At 35.1% G+C, this 18954-nt stretch overlaps 1 protein-coding gene across 7 annotated transcripts in view; it reads left to right on the top strand.

The window, feature by feature from the left end:
- RELCH (RAB11 binding and LisH domain, coiled-coil and HEAT repeat containing) overlaps window positions 1-18954 on the top strand; it is a 78455-nt gene that overhangs the window by 44940 nt on the left and 14561 nt on the right. For 4 of the 7 annotated variants that reach the window (XM_051609429.1, XM_051609430.1, XM_051609434.1 and 1 more), the window contains 14 exons: window positions 453-543; window positions 2644-2715; window positions 3509-3649; window positions 4329-4493; window positions 5322-5469; window positions 7301-7457; window positions 8014-8137; window positions 9228-9276; window positions 9669-9748; window positions 10561-10667; window positions 11259-11358; window positions 15600-15682; window positions 16611-16674; window positions 18155-18293. In XM_051609429.1, coding sequence (XP_051465389.1) covers window positions 453-543; window positions 2644-2715; window positions 3509-3649; window positions 4329-4493; window positions 5322-5469; window positions 7301-7457; window positions 8014-8137; window positions 9228-9276; window positions 9669-9748; window positions 10561-10667; window positions 11259-11358; window positions 15600-15682; window positions 16611-16674; window positions 18155-18293 — 1520 coding nt within the window. The other 3 variants (XM_051609436.1, XM_051609431.1, XM_051609433.1) reach the window with 3 other exon arrangements.

The following is an 18954-nucleotide window of genomic DNA, read 5'->3' as shown; positions in this document are numbered from 1 at the left end:
GTTTAGACATGACACTAAAATGGTAACAAATAAAATACTGGCTTACTTTCCATAAAGTAAAAATGAGCAAGGTCTTTGTGGTGTCCTAATCTTACTGTGGAGGTGATAAAATTAGTGTCTTATGTCCATGCTTTATTATTTGAAACTGGTTATTTAAATGTTGATGTAGACACGAAAGTAAATAGAACTGATGAATTACATGCTGACTTAGTATCGTTGCAGTCCTATTAACAGGAGAAATAGTTTAAAAGTGCATGTCCCATGCAACAATCAGGGACAATAGTGACTTTCAGTTTAAGATTTAGCTATTAATTCAATGTGGTGTGAAATTTTGATTGTAGAAAACTACCTGTTGCCTGACAGCATCTGTTGTTACTAACTTAAAGTATATATTCTATACATTACAGATATTTACTTTATAAACAAATTAAAGTTTAAATTTATGTTTTCAGACAGATGATACTGACTGGGTGTGTGGCGTTTGCCCGGCACGTTGGACCAACACGTGTAGAAGCTGAGCTTTTACCACAGTGTTGGGAACAGGTAACTCATTTTTGTGCTTTACTCTGGAAAATTATTTAAAAATGCATAAATGTTGACTTGAATTTGTTTGAGGGGGAGGTTGTTTTGGTTTTGTTTTTCACTGAATGGCAGTTCAAAGTATTTTTCAGAAAGATGTATGGATGTTCGTTGTCCTCATTACATATACTTTTATATAACATTAAAAAGAACTCATAAGCAGGAAATTTGTCAAAGACCATCTGGAGATTCTAGTTTACCTGCATATACCTGCCTATGTTTGTTGTATTGAAATATAGATATGCACATGTTCCTCATTAGTGTTGCCTAACCTATTGGCAGGTAGGTACCTTTACAATTTGTACTGTAATTTCCAGGCTGTTGAAAATCCATTTTCAGTCAAAGATTTTGTTCACTGATTTTTATATTGTAATAATTCCCTGGACCAGTGTCCACACTTGAGCTACTTTAAATTCTTAAGCAGAAAATTAAAGGTCAAAGTAGTCAGAAATAAGTCCCCTTATAAGTAGATGAGCATTATTTTTACACCTGTAAGATCAGCCTGAAGTTTACATACAAACTCCAGAATCATGGTGAGCTTTTCCACAGCTATTCCGAATAATTAGAAATACCTGAACAACCAAATAGAAATGCTGTTACTGTGTCATCTGAGGCATAGAAACAGAACTATGTGGGTTCGGGTGAAAATGCATGGCGTTTTTCCACCATTATGAAGAAAATAGACTTCATCTTCCCTAAAAGACAGCGAATAACGAAGCCGTCACAGAGTGGTAATGCTTGCTTTGATGGCAGAGTCTTTCTGGTCTGATAATTGTCTACTGTTTCTTGCATAACTCTGCCATCTGTGTTTCACAGTGAAGTCCAAGCTTTAATAGTCTCAAGGTTTTTTACAGTACAAATATATATTATATGCAGCATTTGTGCTTATATGTATGACTGATGTATCTTTTGATTAAAGGAAGGACTCACAGCAATAGCTGTTGAACACAAAATAAACCACATTTTGTTTTCTTAGTCCTTCTCATGAAATTTAAGCAGCGTTTAAAAAAAAACCTCAGGAAGACCACCAGATCTTTGTCATACTAGTTTCTTGCTAATTGCTGATGCAGTAGAGAAACCAGTCCAACTGTAACAGCACAGCCTATCAGGCTGCCAAGACATATGTCATCAAGTATGTATTTAATGCAGTTTGCCAAGCTTTGTTTGCTGTACCAAAACCAGGTAATTGTTTTTCTCCAACAAACTGCTGGCTGAATCTCATTGTCAGAAGAATGAGTTTTTAAAAGGAACTCTAAAATACAGATAATTTTCTACCTTTTCTTAGAAGGTACTTTAATCATGAAAGCATTGATACAGCTGATCTTGAACCAAAATATATTTACAGAATGCAAAGGACTAGGCCCTCAGAAGATTCAGCATTTTCATCCAGACATTCTGGAGAGTTAACAGGCTAGTTGTTGTGATATTTCTACCTGCTCTTCATAGGTAGAATTTAGTAGCTGGCTCATCTGAGTTTAGATCAAAGCTCTGTGAATCCTAAAAGTTTCCTCAGAACTGGCGACCTGGTAATTGGCTGGACTTGAGAGCAGAACTTCAATAGCATGCAAGTACTTTTTGGCTTAATACATATGTCTTCTTTTGTCCCTGATTGCTCAGCAAGCCCCAGGCAGCTATGCTACACTGGTTGGCTTAGAGCACTAGAGGGCACTTGTGTAGCTCTTAGAGGAACCGTGTTCCTGAAGGGCTTACATAAAACAAAATCTTTCAGGAAGTGCCAGCTCACAAGTGGGTCATATTCTTCATAGTGCAGCAGCCCATAGGCTGCTTACCATCCTTCTTTTTACTGCATGTATGCATACTTTTCTGGTTCTTCTCTTAGTGTAAGTTCTATTTTATAGGACAACTAGAGGAGGCTGTATCTGCCTTGCCTTTATGCCTCAGTGCAAGAATTTGAGGCTGCTTAGTGCCCACATGCAACATCTATGAGCACAGTCAGCGTTTATCTAAGAGGTGCAGACATATCCCTCCACTGCAGTGCATTCTAACCACATTTTGAATACTGGTTATTGCAAGGCAAATAGCCATTCTTTTTCTCTTCACCAGATCAACCACAAATACCCAGAGAGACGGCTACTGGTAGCAGAATCCTGTGGAGCTCTAGCACCTTACCTTCCAGTAAGTACTAGTAGTGACTCTGAATAATTTGCCAGTGAAAGCAAGGTGAAAATATGATGCATATGTAAGCATCCTTTATAATTTTAAACATTTCCAAGTGTGTATGTCAGGCTTAGACAGTAACATTGTCTTCTACTTTTTATCACACATGTGGGATTCAATAAATCGCATTAAGGAGGATATAGCTTATTATAAAGGAATGCAGGTCAATCTAGCTATGAAATGTCTTTAAAAGCAGTATGTTCTGAAAAAAATCTTTGTTTCGGTAATGTGGGAAAAATGAAGTGAACCTAGTTAGGGCCAATTAAAGGAAATAATCTCTGACAAAAAGAATTGGCACCCAGTAATAGAGTTTGTGAGGCTCTGGAATGTTACATGAATAGTGCTGCCAGTCAGAAGAACCAGCAGAATTAAGTCAGTGGCAAACTAGAATTTTAAGGTTCAGAGGAAGAGGAAAATAACCCAAATTAAAAACCCACTACTCTATTTTAGCAATGCAGTGAAATAAGATTCTGTATAGTATTTTTTTGCTGTTCTTATGGTTCTGTATGAATTAAAGAACTTGAGTCCTGTGCTTAGTAGGACAAAAGGCTGATCTGTTGAGGCTACTGACATTTTTTATTCCTTCATCTTCTGTTGTGAAAACAGAATGTGTAAAGTTCATAGAGATCTATGGTTGGAGGAAGGGATTTTGTGAGCACTAACAGTAGTGCAAATTGTTTCTAAAAATAGATATAAACCTGTATTTCTTGTTTCATTACATTTAACAAGAATGTTTCTTATTTACAAACAGAAAGAAATTCGTAGTTCATTAGTACTTTCCATGCTGCAGCAAATGCTAATGGAAGATAAGGCAGATTTGGTACGAGAAGCTGTGATCAAAAGCCTTGGAATCATTATGGGATATATTGATGACCCAGACAAATATCAACAGGTAAAATGTGGGTTTGATTATGTATGTATAAACTGCCTTCTATAGTTATTACATGAATAGGGGGATGATTATTTCATGCATTTTAATTAAATCTTTCCAGATACTTGTAAATATTTTGTGGTTTATGTGACTGTTGGTTTTCTTGTATCACCAAGTCCAAAAACAATAAATTAGAGGTATCATTAGAACCTCAAGTATAAGCCTTACACAGAAGCTTCTCCAGTAATTCATAATTTGCCTTCAAGACCATACCACTTCATTGCCCACCTAATACAATTAGCCAATCTGATTGATATAATCACTTGCTAACAGAAATTTATCAACTACAACAAAGATTTCTCGTAGTTCAACTTAATACTGCCTAATAATGTCCCAGGTAAGTGAAAATTAAGAATGTCTACTCCAGTCTAATTTTTTTAAGGCAGAGTGGTAAAATGTGTTTCTGTTCATTCTGATAACTTCACTGCTGAGAAAGATTAGCAGGATAATTGAAGCACCTACTGTTGACCTTTGTAGATGTGCTGGGAATATCTGTTAATAGGCCCCGATGTACTACTACCTTGTTTTACTTTTATTAGTGTCAAGTTTAAAAAATAGATTGTAATCTTTTTCTAGTCTGCCTGTTTTCTGTGGCATAAATTTTAGGAAAGTAATGACATTCTTTGCTGTCTTTTGCCAGGGTTTTGAACTGCTGCTTTCAGCTTTAGGAGACCCTTCAGAACGTGTAGTTAGTGCAACACATCAGGTATTTTTACCTGCTTATGCTGCCTGGACAACAGAACTGGGAAATTTGCAGTTCCATCTTATACCTACGCTGCTTAATAAAATTGAAAAATTGCTCAGGGTATGTGTTCAGCTGTTTCTACATTGGAGAATTTTATTTGTATCATTATTACGTATGCAGGCTTTTAAAAAAAAAAAACACAAAATTTAAGTAATTGCCACTTAATATTCTATGGAGGGAACATTTTCTGGAGATTCTTGTCGTTCCATAGCTTGTCCTTTGGAAAAAAAAAAGAAACCCAAACAAAAAAACCCAGGAAACAACATATTCTTCCTTAACAATGTTTTGCTTTATAGCCCAGTAATTAATGTATAGTTCAAAAAACCCTTGCTTGGGGCTGTGACCAGATGTTGTATTATTCTGAGAGCATTTAAGGGTCACAGAGTGTAGTTTTTAATAAAGTGAAATATTTATTTAAAAAAAAAACCAACTAGAACTTAATGAGTTAGGTACTTTGTAACTTGATTTGGTAGATACTTGGAAAGTTCTGGAAGATAGGGTACATCATATCGGCCTAACACGCTTAACAAAGATACGTGTTTTCGGACTACAGTTGTTAGATGCATTGCTCTCTTGAGACCAAGGATTTGCATTTCCAGTATGTGCTGAAACATGTTCTTTCAGAATATCAGTGTGTTGATCAACATGTCCTGCTGAATGCCAAAAGCTATATTGCTTTAATCTTTCGAGTAGAAATTACTTAAGAGTGACAAGGGGATTTGGGTGATGACGCAAAGTAAGCTTGTGGTTAAGCTAAATTACTACATAATTAGTGTCTCTGTATAGAAGCTCATCACAGATGTGTTGATGTCTTGGCCAGGGAATACATGCCTAAGCAACAGACCATCCAAACCAAAAACTTGTAAGTAAATGTGCTGTTTATTTCAGGAAGGAGAACACGGCTTGGATGAACATAAGCTCCACATGTATCTGTCTGCTCTGCAGTCATTGATCCCTTCGCTGTTTGCACTGGTGCTACAGAATGCACCTTTCACAAGCAAGGCTAAGCTTCAGGGAGAAGTTCCACAAATAGAAGGTAAATTATTAATTTCTGATATGTGGAGTTTTTATAAACTTAAGTATAAATCAGTGACAAATCTCAAATCACTATTAACTTCAAAGGAAGAATTTCAGGAAACAGCCCATAGGCTACTTTTACTTGGGTTTTGTCTGTATTTCAGGTTACTACATAAACCTAAGCTGCAGAATCTGTGTAAGCTTTGGATTTTTATAGCATGCTGTCTGTACAACAATGATTTTAGTTTATGTCCCCAACCCTTTTTTCCAATCCACCTGTTCTTTATGTTGTATATTCATATATAGCAAGTATAGGGAAAGAAATTCAGGGAACCTCTTTTGTATTTTGTATTTTCTTTCTTTAATGTTGCTGAGTTGACAGAGGGAATTTTTTTAAATTTTTTTTTTTTTTTTTTAGAAGGAGATTCCAACATAGGAAGATTTTTCTTGACTTTTCACAACTTTGTTCTGTTTTCTCCTTTTTGGGAGAACATCTTTCTACCTCCTTTCCTCCCCCTTCATTCATATGAAAGAAATCAGTCTGACATGAACCCTTATCAGATATGTACCCAATTACAAGTATCAGCTTTTTGATGCAGAAGAAATAGCTAAGTCATGAATATTTAGAAAGTGATTTGCAGCAGAATAAACGAGAAATAAATTGTATCCTTTTGGGTTTTGCTTTTTTGTATTAGTTTGGTTTTTAGTATTTACTTAGCAGTGTTACAGGCAAAATGGCTTCTTTGAGCCCAGTAGCATAGATTTATGTAATCCAAATACTTTGTTGTTCTACAACATAAATACTATGAAAAATAAATACAGTTTTGCCATCTGATTTACCTCTTAAATGTTTGTTTCATACTGGTCTTCCTTAGCATATCCTTTAGTAATGCTTCTTTTTTTCCACTCATTTCTACACTTGGGAGACCTGATTATCACCAAAATCTTTTTCTTTCATCTCTCAATATTTCTCTTCTTAGAAGTTTTTGAGAAAGCAAAGTAATCCTTAATTGGACTTACCAAAGTTTTCTGAAGAATTTATTCCATTAATAGCAAATAATAGCTCAAAAATACTAGCCCAATTTTCAGGGAATTTTTACAAATCAAACATTTTATGAAGAGGGAAAAACACAGTCTAGTGTAGGAGCTTCACCGACTGTTAGATACCTATGTAATATATTAGCAAACTGGTTTCATAGTGAAGTTACACTTAGATCAGCAATCCTAGCATGTAAAATACTTTTTTCTGTTACAAATACTTTTGAAAGGTATTATTGGTAATAACTGCCACATCCTGATAATAGTGGTGTGTGTGAAGATGCGAAGAAGAGAAAATCTGGAGGGTAGCTAGTGGTGTATTACAGTACTATATTAATGTGAAAAATGTTAAACATGCTGTGATAAATCTCATTCAGCTGAGTTGAGTCATTTGAAGATGAGCGCTTTTTCCCTGAGTGGCCACTACTTAAAGAAGGCTAATACTTAAATAAGGAGTTAAAAACTGTCAGGCTTCAGCCTAGTCCGACAGCTTCTACATCCACAAAAGAAGTGCAGGAAAAAATCTTATGTACTCTTCTCTAATGCAGTAGCATTGCAGGAACTGCAAGCTTGCTTTTGTAGTAGGAAAGATGAAGTCAATATTGCTTAACTTCATTGCTGAATAATTTTAAGTGTGCTTTAAATTAATGGAGAATAGTAAAAGGAACGTTGGTGTAGCAGGTCAATGATTTTTAAAAAGCAATTTTATAACCTTACACAAAAGGCACTAAAGAGTTTCAGGTTTTCTTAGCTGTCTCAACCAACACCACCTCTAAGCTATTTTCATGATTGTTTGTTCTCTGCTCTTACAGTCACTAGATTTCCCCGACCTGTATCACCTCTTCAGGATGTGGCCATCATCATTGGAAGCCGTGAACAATTAGCAGTGTTGTTGCAACTCTATGATTATCAGCTAGAACATGAAGGTACCACAGGCTGGGAGACGCTACTATGGGTAGTCAACCAACTGTGAGTTAATTTGTATCTTACAATTCCTACTTTTAAAAGTGTTAAAATGAATAATTTAACAATTATTAAATATAAACATATGTTGTTAAACATAACATTTTAAGTATGATCGTGTTTAAGAATTATTAAAGAGGAAAAGAGTGCATTTTTTTAGGTGTTTGAATTTTCACGTTGAATTTTTTTTAGTCAGAAAATATCAGCTGTCTAGCAGGATGTGTATGTAACTACTTGCTCTAAAAAATTGTTTATTTCATCTTTGAAATAGTATAGTCAATTATCTGCTGAGGGTGAAGATTATTGTTATAGTCTGAATATGTCATGAAATACACTGCAGTAACAGATGCTTGAAAATATAGGTCAGACTTTCCTGGCACTTAAACTCTTGCTTTCTTTAAGGATCAATTTTACAGAACACGTAGCTAGTTTTGTTAGGACCAATAGTGCTGTCTGTGTGTATATAGTTATTAATATAAACAGTGAATCTCTACAAATATTTCTGAAGAGAAACAAAAGATCAGAGTAGTCTTTAATATTCTTTTTGTTTCCTGATTTTTAGGCTACCACAGCTTATAGAAATAGTTGGCAAGATCAATGTAGCATCAACTGCCTGTGTCCATGAGTTCTCTAGATTCTTCTGGAGACTTTGTAGGACATTTGGGAAAATTTTTACGAACACTAAGGTAAGATATTACCTTAAATATCCTACAAAAAGACTGCCTTGCTAATATATAGTCTCCGTATTTACAGTGTGCCTGAATACCTGAACTTTATGTGACTGTTTATGTTTGCGTGTCACACCAATGCTTTTCCATATGTTTCCGTACATTTAAACCTGCTATTTTTTTAAACCTCTACTTGCATCCTTTTACTTTCTCTTTTTGGAATGGTATTATGTTCTTGTTCAATATGGAAGGAGTTGTTTCTTTAAACTCTATTCTTCATATTTTCTTTCTGAATAGCATAGAGTGAGAGAGATAATCCTAATTCTAGTAATTTAGCTATATTCTTTCTACAGAACAATATACTGTTCAGCATTTAGGGTGTACATAAGGACTCCGGCCTCTACTTGGTTAGAAATTCAAAATTAATGCTTTCGCAGCCTGAAATATTTTCTATAAATAATATCTAAACAATTTTATCAAGGAAATTGATCTTTTTTTCTCAATAAATAGCTTCTGAAGTAATTAAAAAATATTTAAAAGGGAAATTATAAAACACAAGAGGATTACCTAAAGATAAAATTACAAAACAGAGTTAGCATTATGTGCTGCCTCCAGAGGGGAGATTAAAACCAATCTCTGGCCTTTGAAACTCCTCCTTTAAATTATCTTTAGAACTCTTCCTTCTGTATATTCTTCTGATACTGATCATCACAGATACATGCACTTCATGGACAGCAAAGAAATAAAAGAAGACACTTTTTTCTTTCTTTTTTTCTTTTTTTTTTTACGTATAGCTGGTTGAACCATAAACCCTGAAGCCTGACTAAGCATATTGACAAGAGACTTCAACTTTTGGTATCAAGAGTGCTAAATACTGCTCCCTCAGCATGGGCACTCAGTAGAAATGTTTATTCTCATGTGTTGTACGTCCAGTTTTTGTAAAAGCTGGCTATGCTTTTTAAACGTGTTTTTTTTTTCTTTCTGTACCTTCAAAATGTTCTTTCTCTGGTTTTTGTTGTTTTTTTTTTTAATTATTCCTATTTTTTTCCTGAGTTAATTGATACTGGTAACAGGTTTTCTTACATAGGATTCAACATCCTTTCTATAGGTAAAACCACAGTTCCAGGAAATCCTAAGACTCTCTGAGGAAAATATAGGTAAGTAGCTTTTTACTCAAATCAATAAAAACATTTTCAGACTGCAGTTAAATTCTCATCTCTCTGAAATGTTGAAAATCTAATCTTAATGTGAATGGAACACTCTGAAGTTGTGGCTTGTGTGTGAAGTACAAACAAAATCTCAAAACCAAATAACACTTGAGCATTTTAGCTCAAGTGTGTGTGTGTATGTGTGCACATGTATGTAAATCCTTTATGTATACATAAAAAGGTGAATATATAATACCTATAATACACACGTATTAGTCTACCGTATACAGTAATTATATAGTGTGTATATATATACACACAATAGTTATTATATAGTTTATATATATAGTATATACATTTATGTATATATAAAACCTAAATTGTTCACTGTCTTTCATTAGATTCCACTGCAGGTAACGGAGTGCTAACAAAAGCCACAGTTCCCATCTATGCAACAGGGGTCCTTACATGTTATATTCAGGTACTCTTGTTTTTCTGTTTCTTTGTTAAATGTATAATAATATCTAAAATTCAGTCCACTGAAAATCTTTACTGTATTCTTTGAAAATGTACAGTGCTCTTGTGCTTTGAAGATAAGCAGAGAAGTGGGCAGCTGTGAACACATTTAAAAATTTTCTTGTCAGGTTCTCTGCTACGTTTAGGTGGCAGTCATCAGTGTTAAAACCTGAATTCAGTAGTCTTAAAATGACATCTGGCATCTTCACCACTGCTAACTCTGACATTGGCAGCTGCCATCTGCCTCTATCCAAAGTACTACTGTTATTCCATAAATGGGTTCTTGGTCTGTGACCCCTGCAAACATAATTTCACAAAATTTACTGAAATAAGTAAGCATGTACATTGCCGTTTGAAGAACAGTTGGGAGTCTTAAAATTTTAGTGTTGCCTGGCACAAAAAAAAACACTCCATAAATAATACTACCTAATCCTCCAGTAACCAGTAGTTATGGGCTGGCCTGTATGTAGCTTACAGGAGAAAAATACACTCTCAGGAGCCATGAAAGTATTCTTCTTAAAAGTTTCTTTAGAAAAGCATTTTGGGTAGTTTATACGCAAGTGTATGCTTAGTTGATGAAATACAGTAACACAGTCTCTTCTTGTCTTTGCTTTGAAGGGTTCTTGTTCTTAAACCATGTTTTTGAAGTTCATAATAATATTGTTAAAGGCTAACTCTAGTTTATCCTTGTTCATAGTTTATCTCTTTGGTAGCTGTTGGTCATCACAGCCACAGCAACACTTCTGCTGCATCCAACATTGTGCACTCTTCTTTCAGGAAGAAGACCGCAAGCTATTAGTGGGATTCTTAGAAGATGTCATGACCATGCTTTCACTGTCCCATGCTCCTCTTGATAGCCTGAAAGCTTCTTTTGTGGAACTAGGGTAAAGAATATACCTTGAAGTTGGCTAGATCTAAAGACTTTTAGAAGTTTTTATTAAAAGCTGCTAATCTGGCTGTAATTTTAATCACTGTGATGCTTTGGATGACTAAAGTGTATACTTGCTTTTCTTATTGTTTCACAAAATTTAAACTTCTAATCTCTAGATGAAAAATGTAATGGTAAAAATATTCTGAAGCCTCAAAAAGAAACACCAAAACAAAACAAAACAAAAAACCCCACAAAAATCAGTCATTGAGAATAAAATGGTAATTAATGTTGTGGTTTCCTTAGTATTATGGTGTATTCTAGATATGTTTTGCATTCAGTTCAGTGTAATAATTTATTGAAAATTATATTATTGAAGTGTTTTTTTTTAAAAAAACAAACTTTGAAATGCAGCGTGTTTTCTAGACAGCAACACATTGCATGTCCTTCAGAATGAGGTAGATGTTATGTATCCCTTAGAAAGGATAGATGTTGAACTTACAGATTTGTTGAGCAACGGATTCTTGAGACTACATTTTGTAGGCAAAGAAACATATTCAGGGTTTGGGAGTATTTTTTTTTTTATTGTCCAACTGTTTTATTTCAGTGCAAACCCAGCTTATCATGAGCTGCTATTAACTGTCTTATGGTATGGAGTTGTCCATACTTCTGCTCTTGTTCGATGTACAGCTGCTAGAATGTTTGAGGTAAGTGTTATCCAAGCTTCTTACACCTCTGTTAGACTAGTTTATTTTTAAAACCAGTTATTCACATGATGTTGCTACATGCTTAAAAATGATAAGTTACTTAAGTTGTGTACTGTGTGATGGAGCAGGAAGTTGTTGTGCAGTTGTTCCTGTATCTGTTCTGTGTTCAACAGCACATCTTTCATCAAGCAATTTGTCACTAGCCACTTGCAAGCTGTTTCTGTAGTAACTGTGTGTTCTCTGATCTGCTGCTTGGTGGTTGTGTTCTGATTATTGCATGCTAAAAAACATTTTCTGATTATGAAAACATTGCTAAACTCTGTTCAAACCAGAATAGAATACATTGTCAAATGTGCTTGCTTCGGTCTGTAGATAAACATAAACATCTCTCTGAGTCGTAACATTTGTTTTTGCTATACAACACATCATCAGTAGCCTAATTCCCATGTTACAGGTTTTTGTTACTTTTTGTGTATACTCAGACAATGCACTTGAATTGTAATTCAAACTAGTTGCCATTGGTGCCAAGTATGGTGTTAAAATGTACATGTAAACAATTATGTTTTTTACCAATTAAAATAATGTGCTGTTCCTTTACTTGCCACATAGTGACAGCTTGATTTTGATTGCTAGTATTTATCAATTCGTTCAGAATAAAGACTGTTACATTTAATGAATAGGTTTGCTTTTATATCCACATCATGCCTTTGTTTCATCAAGTGTTAATTAAAAATTACATACACAAACACTCTTCTTGCTGAACAAAGATACTGCCTTTTTCTTTTGCATATTAGAAAGACATATTTCTAATCATGCAGTCACAGTCCATTTTCTTTTTTTTTTCTTTTCTTTTTTGTTTTTTTTCCACATTTACCCCACTGGGATAGCTTTGCACAGGGCCTGCCACCTTGTATCCATTTGCAAAAATAAACCTCAAGTCTCCCTCAGAAAAAGAGCACTTGATGTAACAGATAGCATTCCTTACTACAGCTCTACAAGTCATTGCAGATAAAACACTAAACAAGCACTTTAAGACTTACTGAGACTTCAGTAGAAAGCATCCAACCCTGTCTTTTTTGGACATGCAATTCTTGGTCACCTTTAAAATATTTTTTAGTTGTGAAGGTGGTTTTAGTTTTTTAGTTTGTGGGGGGTTTTTTGTTTGTTTTTAAATGTAACAAGAGCATTTCTTTTGTTTTACATTTGTAACAATAAGCTATTTTAAAAAATAAACATTAGCCAAACATTTAAAAGACCTCAGTTACAACAAGCTATTGTCTTGCTCACAGTTTCTTTTCAAATTCAGTTGTGTGCTGTTTATTTTTAGACAGTCCTGCATGCTATTTCACAGATCACAGAATCATAGTATGGTTTGGTTTGGAAGGCACCTTTAAAGGCCATCTGTTCCAGCCCCCCTGTCATGACTGCTTGTTTCCTATTATCTTTCAGTTTTTACTAAAACATAGGCAGCTTTGTTGCAGATGCTTTTCTCTCTTGAAAATAGTATCATATTGCCCGTTTGTTGATAACTATAGCATACATACTTATACATGGCAATATGTAAAGTTGGGAAGTGACCTGTGTAAAGAGGTGGTAATTTTTGGTTTTACTTTTGGAAGATTCCTTCACTCAAGGAATATCTGACATCTCAGAGGCTGCTGAATGGCAAAGCCCGGCAATTGATAATAAAATGAGTGTATCAATTGCAGGATAGCTATGTAAGAACTATCAAGGTTCTGAGCAGCACAGTGGTCTGTACAGCAGCACAGGCACTGTTGTGACTTGAGGCTACCAGACTGCAGTACAAAACCTTTACAGTCTGTTAAGGGCTGGAAGGAGACAGAAATTATTTGGAGCCATTCTACCCCCTCTCTCCTTCACAGGCAGGAAGCTTTGTGCTGACATTTTTAAGGTGTAGCATACACAAGTAATGATCACACATTAATCCAGAGGAATTGAAACTAAAAATTTGCTCTGTCTCACTGTGACCTTACATGCTGCTCCATGGCTTTGCCCATCCAGATGCTTCTGTTGCTTGTGTTAATGTTTTCAGACAGTAGTTTCTCATTTGAATGTTGAGGCAAACAGATTAGATTGCTGCTGGTTTGAACATGAAGTGCATAGTTGAGTTACAAGTTTTGTTGGTCTGTTTAGGTTCAAGGCCAGGAACACTTATTTTTGGAAGGACACCTGAGTTATAAACCAGATTTTATTTTTTATAAGACAGAACAATTCTGTTTACCATGCTTTAACATAATTAGAAGTGTGGCAGCCCACGTAGTCATGAAGCTGAGATGGTTCTCAATTGCTTGGTAATTATACAAAACCCAAGCATTTGCTTTTGTTTGGGTATTTTTCAAAGCACTACATTACCTCTAGGATTTTCTCAAAATTAAGATTAATAAAGAAAACTCAAGTTCCTGTTAGTTCAAAATAGAAAATAGTAAGCATTCTGTATTTTAATCAATGGGTAAATATATATGAGAGTAAATTCATTGTAACCTAGCAATGAGCAATGTCCTTAATACCTGTTTGAAGAGTAGCCCATAAGCTCAGCACCTAGAGTTGTTGCCACTGTAAATAATCATGAAACATATTAATGTTTAAACATAGTAGTTAAACTGACATTCCTAATACTTTCTGAATAAGAAGCACAGGAAGTTGCAGGTTTCCCCCTCCAGATGCTTTGCCGCAATAACGTGTACATTGTTACATACCTTTACAATTCTCTCCCCATTCTTCCTTCTTTGCCTGTTACCAGTAGTGGCACAAATTGTTCAATGCATGTGTTCAGAGTTGGTATAGTAGGATGCGTTCCTGTGTGATGTGCTCTAGGTGACCCTGCTCTGGCAGGGGGGTTGGACTAGATGATCTTTTGAGGTCCCTTCCAACCCCTAGGATTCTGTGATTCTGTGAGTGCTCAAACAGCAGAATGTGAAACCTTTTCTAGTTGGAGGGTGTAAGTCTTGCCTGCTGTGAATACTGCACGGCATACTGACAGAACACAGCTTTCCCCATGGCCTGTGAATCTTACGTGTTCTCTTGTTACATTGCTGGGGGGAAAGGCATAGATTTTAATTTGTGTCCGTGATGTAATTTGAATGATTATAAGTAAATATTAAAAAGATATTTCAAATTTCTCACATAAACTACTCGTAGGATTTTTATGTTTATCTCCTAAAACCTGCAAATACATATAGACCTTCTTACATGATATACAAAATGGAAGTATCAAGGTTTTCCCTTTTTTATGAATGCAGACAAATATAGCCTGTTTTGCTAAATATGGAGAAAGTTTGGAACTTGTAATTTTTGAAAATTAGCATGTTTTCATATATCAAAAACATGTATTGGTTATCTGCTACCTATGCAGCAAATCTATGCTTATGTATAGCTACATAAGTAATGTTTACCACCTGGTAAAGCCTAAATTAAAACAATTTCCAGATATGTATGGGTGTAATACGTTTCACCATGATCTCCTTTTTTTTGCGTTTGGGATGTGTTGCAACAAGTATCTCTCTTCCTTAGTTTTCAAAAAGACTTGCTGAAATACATTCCATGGATAATCCAAGGATTCTCCGTTTTCTACCTGCACAGAGCAGCAAGGGAAGATTGGGAAGTTTCATATACATGCTGCTTGGATGGCAGTTAACATCTAAAATAGTCCTGAATGACTTTAAGGAAAGCTTAGTGGCATCTGGGAAGGTGTTGTTTGTCATGTTGTAAAAAGTCCAAAAGTTGTCACTCAGTGGAGGAAAAGTACACACATTTGGACTAGCAATAGACAGCTGCTTTACTATAATAAATACCATTCCCTAAAAAATACCAATCCAATGAATTAGGAACAGCATTTACATTAAACTGTCCAACTCAATTGGCATAGCTTTAGTGTTTAGTTATACATAATTGTATGCCTAATTACATAATTATATTAGCAATAGAATTGCATTCTAATACAAATACTTGCCAAATGAGTTTTAAAATAGCTGAAAATAGAGCAAACATCATCATGTTGTTGGATTTGTCAAGTTTTTGCTGATTGCCAGACCACTTCAGCTTTCATTTGTGCCTTTGCATATATGAAGCACTAGTGTAGCAGTATTTGCTTAGCTTCTAATTTTGGTTTGCTTTTTGTGTTTTTTCTTTCTCTCTCTTGGTTGTGCCGTTCTTCTTCCCATGATACTGTGCTCGCTCTTTCCGTGCATCACCTGTGATACCCCCCTGCTCCGACCATTCAGCTGTTGGTGAAGGGGGTACATGAAACTCTGGTAGCTCAGAGAGTTGTTCCTGCTCTCATTACTCTCTCCAGTGACCCTGAAATGTAAGTTTTCTGACTGTCTTATGTACCTGGCATCCCTCTTAATACTTAGGAAGAAATAACCATCAGTTTTGTTTCTTATTCTAGCTGAACAAAACTTGAATTACTTTTCAAGAAATGTAACTTTTGAATCAGTGATTTGTAAATAAAAAGGTTTACTGCAACACCTAGAACAAAACTGGATAAAACTGCCAAATAAACTTTTAAGTAGAAAAGTTAAATATTTAATTGGTATTTTTTTTTATATTTAACCATATTCTCAGTTTTAAAATTTCCTTACATCATTTCTAGCAGAAGGCTGGTTATTAGTATGTTCTGTAATGCTATGAGCTTTGCTACTGCAAGATTAAATATCATCTGTATTACTGAAATGCAAAACATTTTGTCTACATCTAATTTCTGATGGATAACTGTAGTACTTCATTTCCTGGACATTCTGATGTGATATTTCTTTCAAACTAAGGAGGGATGCTTTGCTAATCTCACTAACAGGTTGTCGCTAATAAATTCTGCAGCATGAACAGTGTCTTAAGCGTTTTTCTGTCTTGTGTGGGTGACTAAACCAAGAAAAACCCCAAGAGTCTGCCTGCCCATCCTCAGTCACAGCTAACCCAGTTCTTCAAGTTTACCAAACCATTTTTTATTGCATGTTGACTGGTTTACAGCTGACTCTTCGAGGCATGAGTGAAGCCTTAATTGACAAGCGGGTTGCTCCGGCCCTTGTTACCTTGTCCAGTGATCCTGAATTGTGAGTTTCAGATTGAGACCTTGAGTTAATCCTGTCTGTCTTTTTCCTGGTCTGCTTTTTTTGTTTTGTCACTGCTAGAAACTAATGTAACTCATAGTACTAATTTTTTCATTTTGCTTTATTTTTAGTGAATTTTATCCTTCATGTTTAATATATTATGAAGTCTCTATATTTCTGTTGTAGTTCAGTAAGGATTGCAACCATTCCTGCTTTTGGGACCATCATGGAAACTGTTACTCAGAGAGAGGTAAGACACCTGTTGTCAGACTTGTTTTTGTAGCATAAGTCGGTGATTTTTTTAGAAATCCAAAAATTGAATAAAAACATTTTCTTTTAAATATCAAACCAAATATAAGCAAAGAAAAACAGATATATAGAAGGGGAGGCCTGTGCTAGAAGATGGAAGATCTTATGCTCAAAATGTTTTTTGAAACATTCTCCAATACAGTTGAGAAATAGGAGTCCAGTTTTTCAAATAAAATAGCTTTACTTCAAGATGCAAACCACAGTCTTTGTGTTATCTTTGCACAAGTATATTGTCCCATTTTAGATGCTGTAGGATACCCTGCTTCACTTTTCCACTACTTCAGAAGGGGACAAGTCTCTTTTATTTCCTGTCATGACTGCTGGTTTAGTCTCTAGCATCCAAGATGGCATTAAAAGACATCATAGTGACATGACTGAAATAGTCCTTGAAGATAAGACAGATATGCAACTCCCCCTTGTTTTTGTTTTGTGTTTGGTTTTTTGGGTTTTTTTGTTTGTTTTTGTTTTTTTAAATTATAAAACTTTCATTATAGATCACAATTCTGAAAAAGACCCCCGGGATTCTGCTATAAGCAGTAGGAATACTGTCTTTTGTTTTATATAAAGGTACAATCAAATTTCTTCTTGAAGTCCTCAAAACTTTTTGCAGAGCTTGCATTCTTCCTGTAATTTCAAAACACTCTGAAAGAATGTGTTTGAGGAAATGTGAGTAAGAAGTCAGTGATGACTCACAAGTACTTGGGAGACGGCTAAGTTACAATTTTGTAGCTTGGAATGCATGCCTGTAATCAGTTTGGGAAAAGGACTGTTTTGTTACCACACAAAAATTACTGTATCCATTGCACTAATTATAATAACCGTTGGAGTACAGAAGTGATACAGCCTTCCAAAATTTATCAAAAAGTGTTATTTTTAGAACTTAAAATGCAAATTAAATGTTTATTTCACTATCAGTATATTTATATATTCAGTTTTTCTAGCCTTTAGAGGAAATACTTTTTAATTGCATTGATTTTATGATGGATACTATTGCATCTGTTCTGCAGAAAATTTTTCAAAATATTAATTGAGATATATTATAAAAAAAACCAAACATGAATTCAATTCTAATTAAGCAGGATAACTCCAAAGGTATTAACAGAATAGAGGGATATTTTAATAGCAGGTTAAGAATATGAGTATCAAAACCAAGGAGACCTCAGGAGGAAGGACCAGCTATATGGAAGCATCTGTCTGTAGTTAAAGGTAGATCAGATTAAAACACTGTTAGCAGTCTTTAAAATGTAGAGCTGCATTGAAGAGTTTGGAACATCCTGTCAGTAAAAAAATGTAAATTAACAGAACGTCCAAGGTTTATCACGTGAAATATGCAGGATTATAGACATGCTCTGGACTGACCAGAACAGTTTCTAGAATCTTCATTCTTCTGTGTACTTCTCATTTTTCTGGGAATATTTAAGCTTCTGGAAAGAGTAAAAATGCAGCTGGCATCTTTCCTGGAGGACCCTCAGTATCAAGATCAACATTCTCTACATACAGAAATCATAAAAACGTTTGGAAGAGTTGGACCTAATGCTGAGCCCAGATTTAGAGATGAATGTAAGTTGCATCAGTGGGAAGATTCAGTCTTCCTCCTTCTGTCCCAAAGCTAATAGTATGCTGGTTATATTGTTTTGTGTTGTTTTTTGTCTTTACAAAAAGTCTGATAAAAACTCTTCAGAGTTCGGTATGTCCCAGTATTTAAGACTTTGCTAATACAATTTTCACTTAACCTAATGTTGCTGTGTATATAGAACACCAGCACATGGTGATGAATGATTTCAGGACTGCAGGACACTGGTCACTTTGCTGCAGAGCAAATTTGAAGTTGTCTTTTTTTTTTTTTAATTGCTTGACATGTGAAATGTCTTCCCCCATTGCCTCACCCCTTGCTGGCATATACGTTTCAAGTATTCCACACATCTTATAAATAAGTGCATCCCAGATTAACAAAACAACTTTTTTTTTTTTTTTCCATGGCCCTGCAATGTAAAGCACATAGAAGAGCAAAGGAAATTCTCAGAGTGTCTTAAAGATAATTGTAAACAAAACATGAGAAGCTATCATGCCTCCCAACTGCAGGCATTGGGCTAAACTCATTAGATAGGCTTTTTCTATAGTCAGTGAATGTTTCTGGTGACATGCATATCTCTGTCATTAGCTTATCAGCTGTATATATAAAATAGAAGCATATTTTAAACACTTTTAGCAGCAGGAGAGT

Source organism: Apus apus, chromosome 2 (assembly GCF_020740795.1).
Source record: "Apus apus isolate bApuApu2 chromosome 2, bApuApu2.pri.cur, whole genome shotgun sequence".
Classification (NCBI taxonomy): domain Eukaryota; kingdom Metazoa; phylum Chordata; class Aves; order Apodiformes; family Apodidae; genus Apus; species Apus apus.
This window is presented reverse-complemented; position numbering and strand designations above follow the sequence as displayed.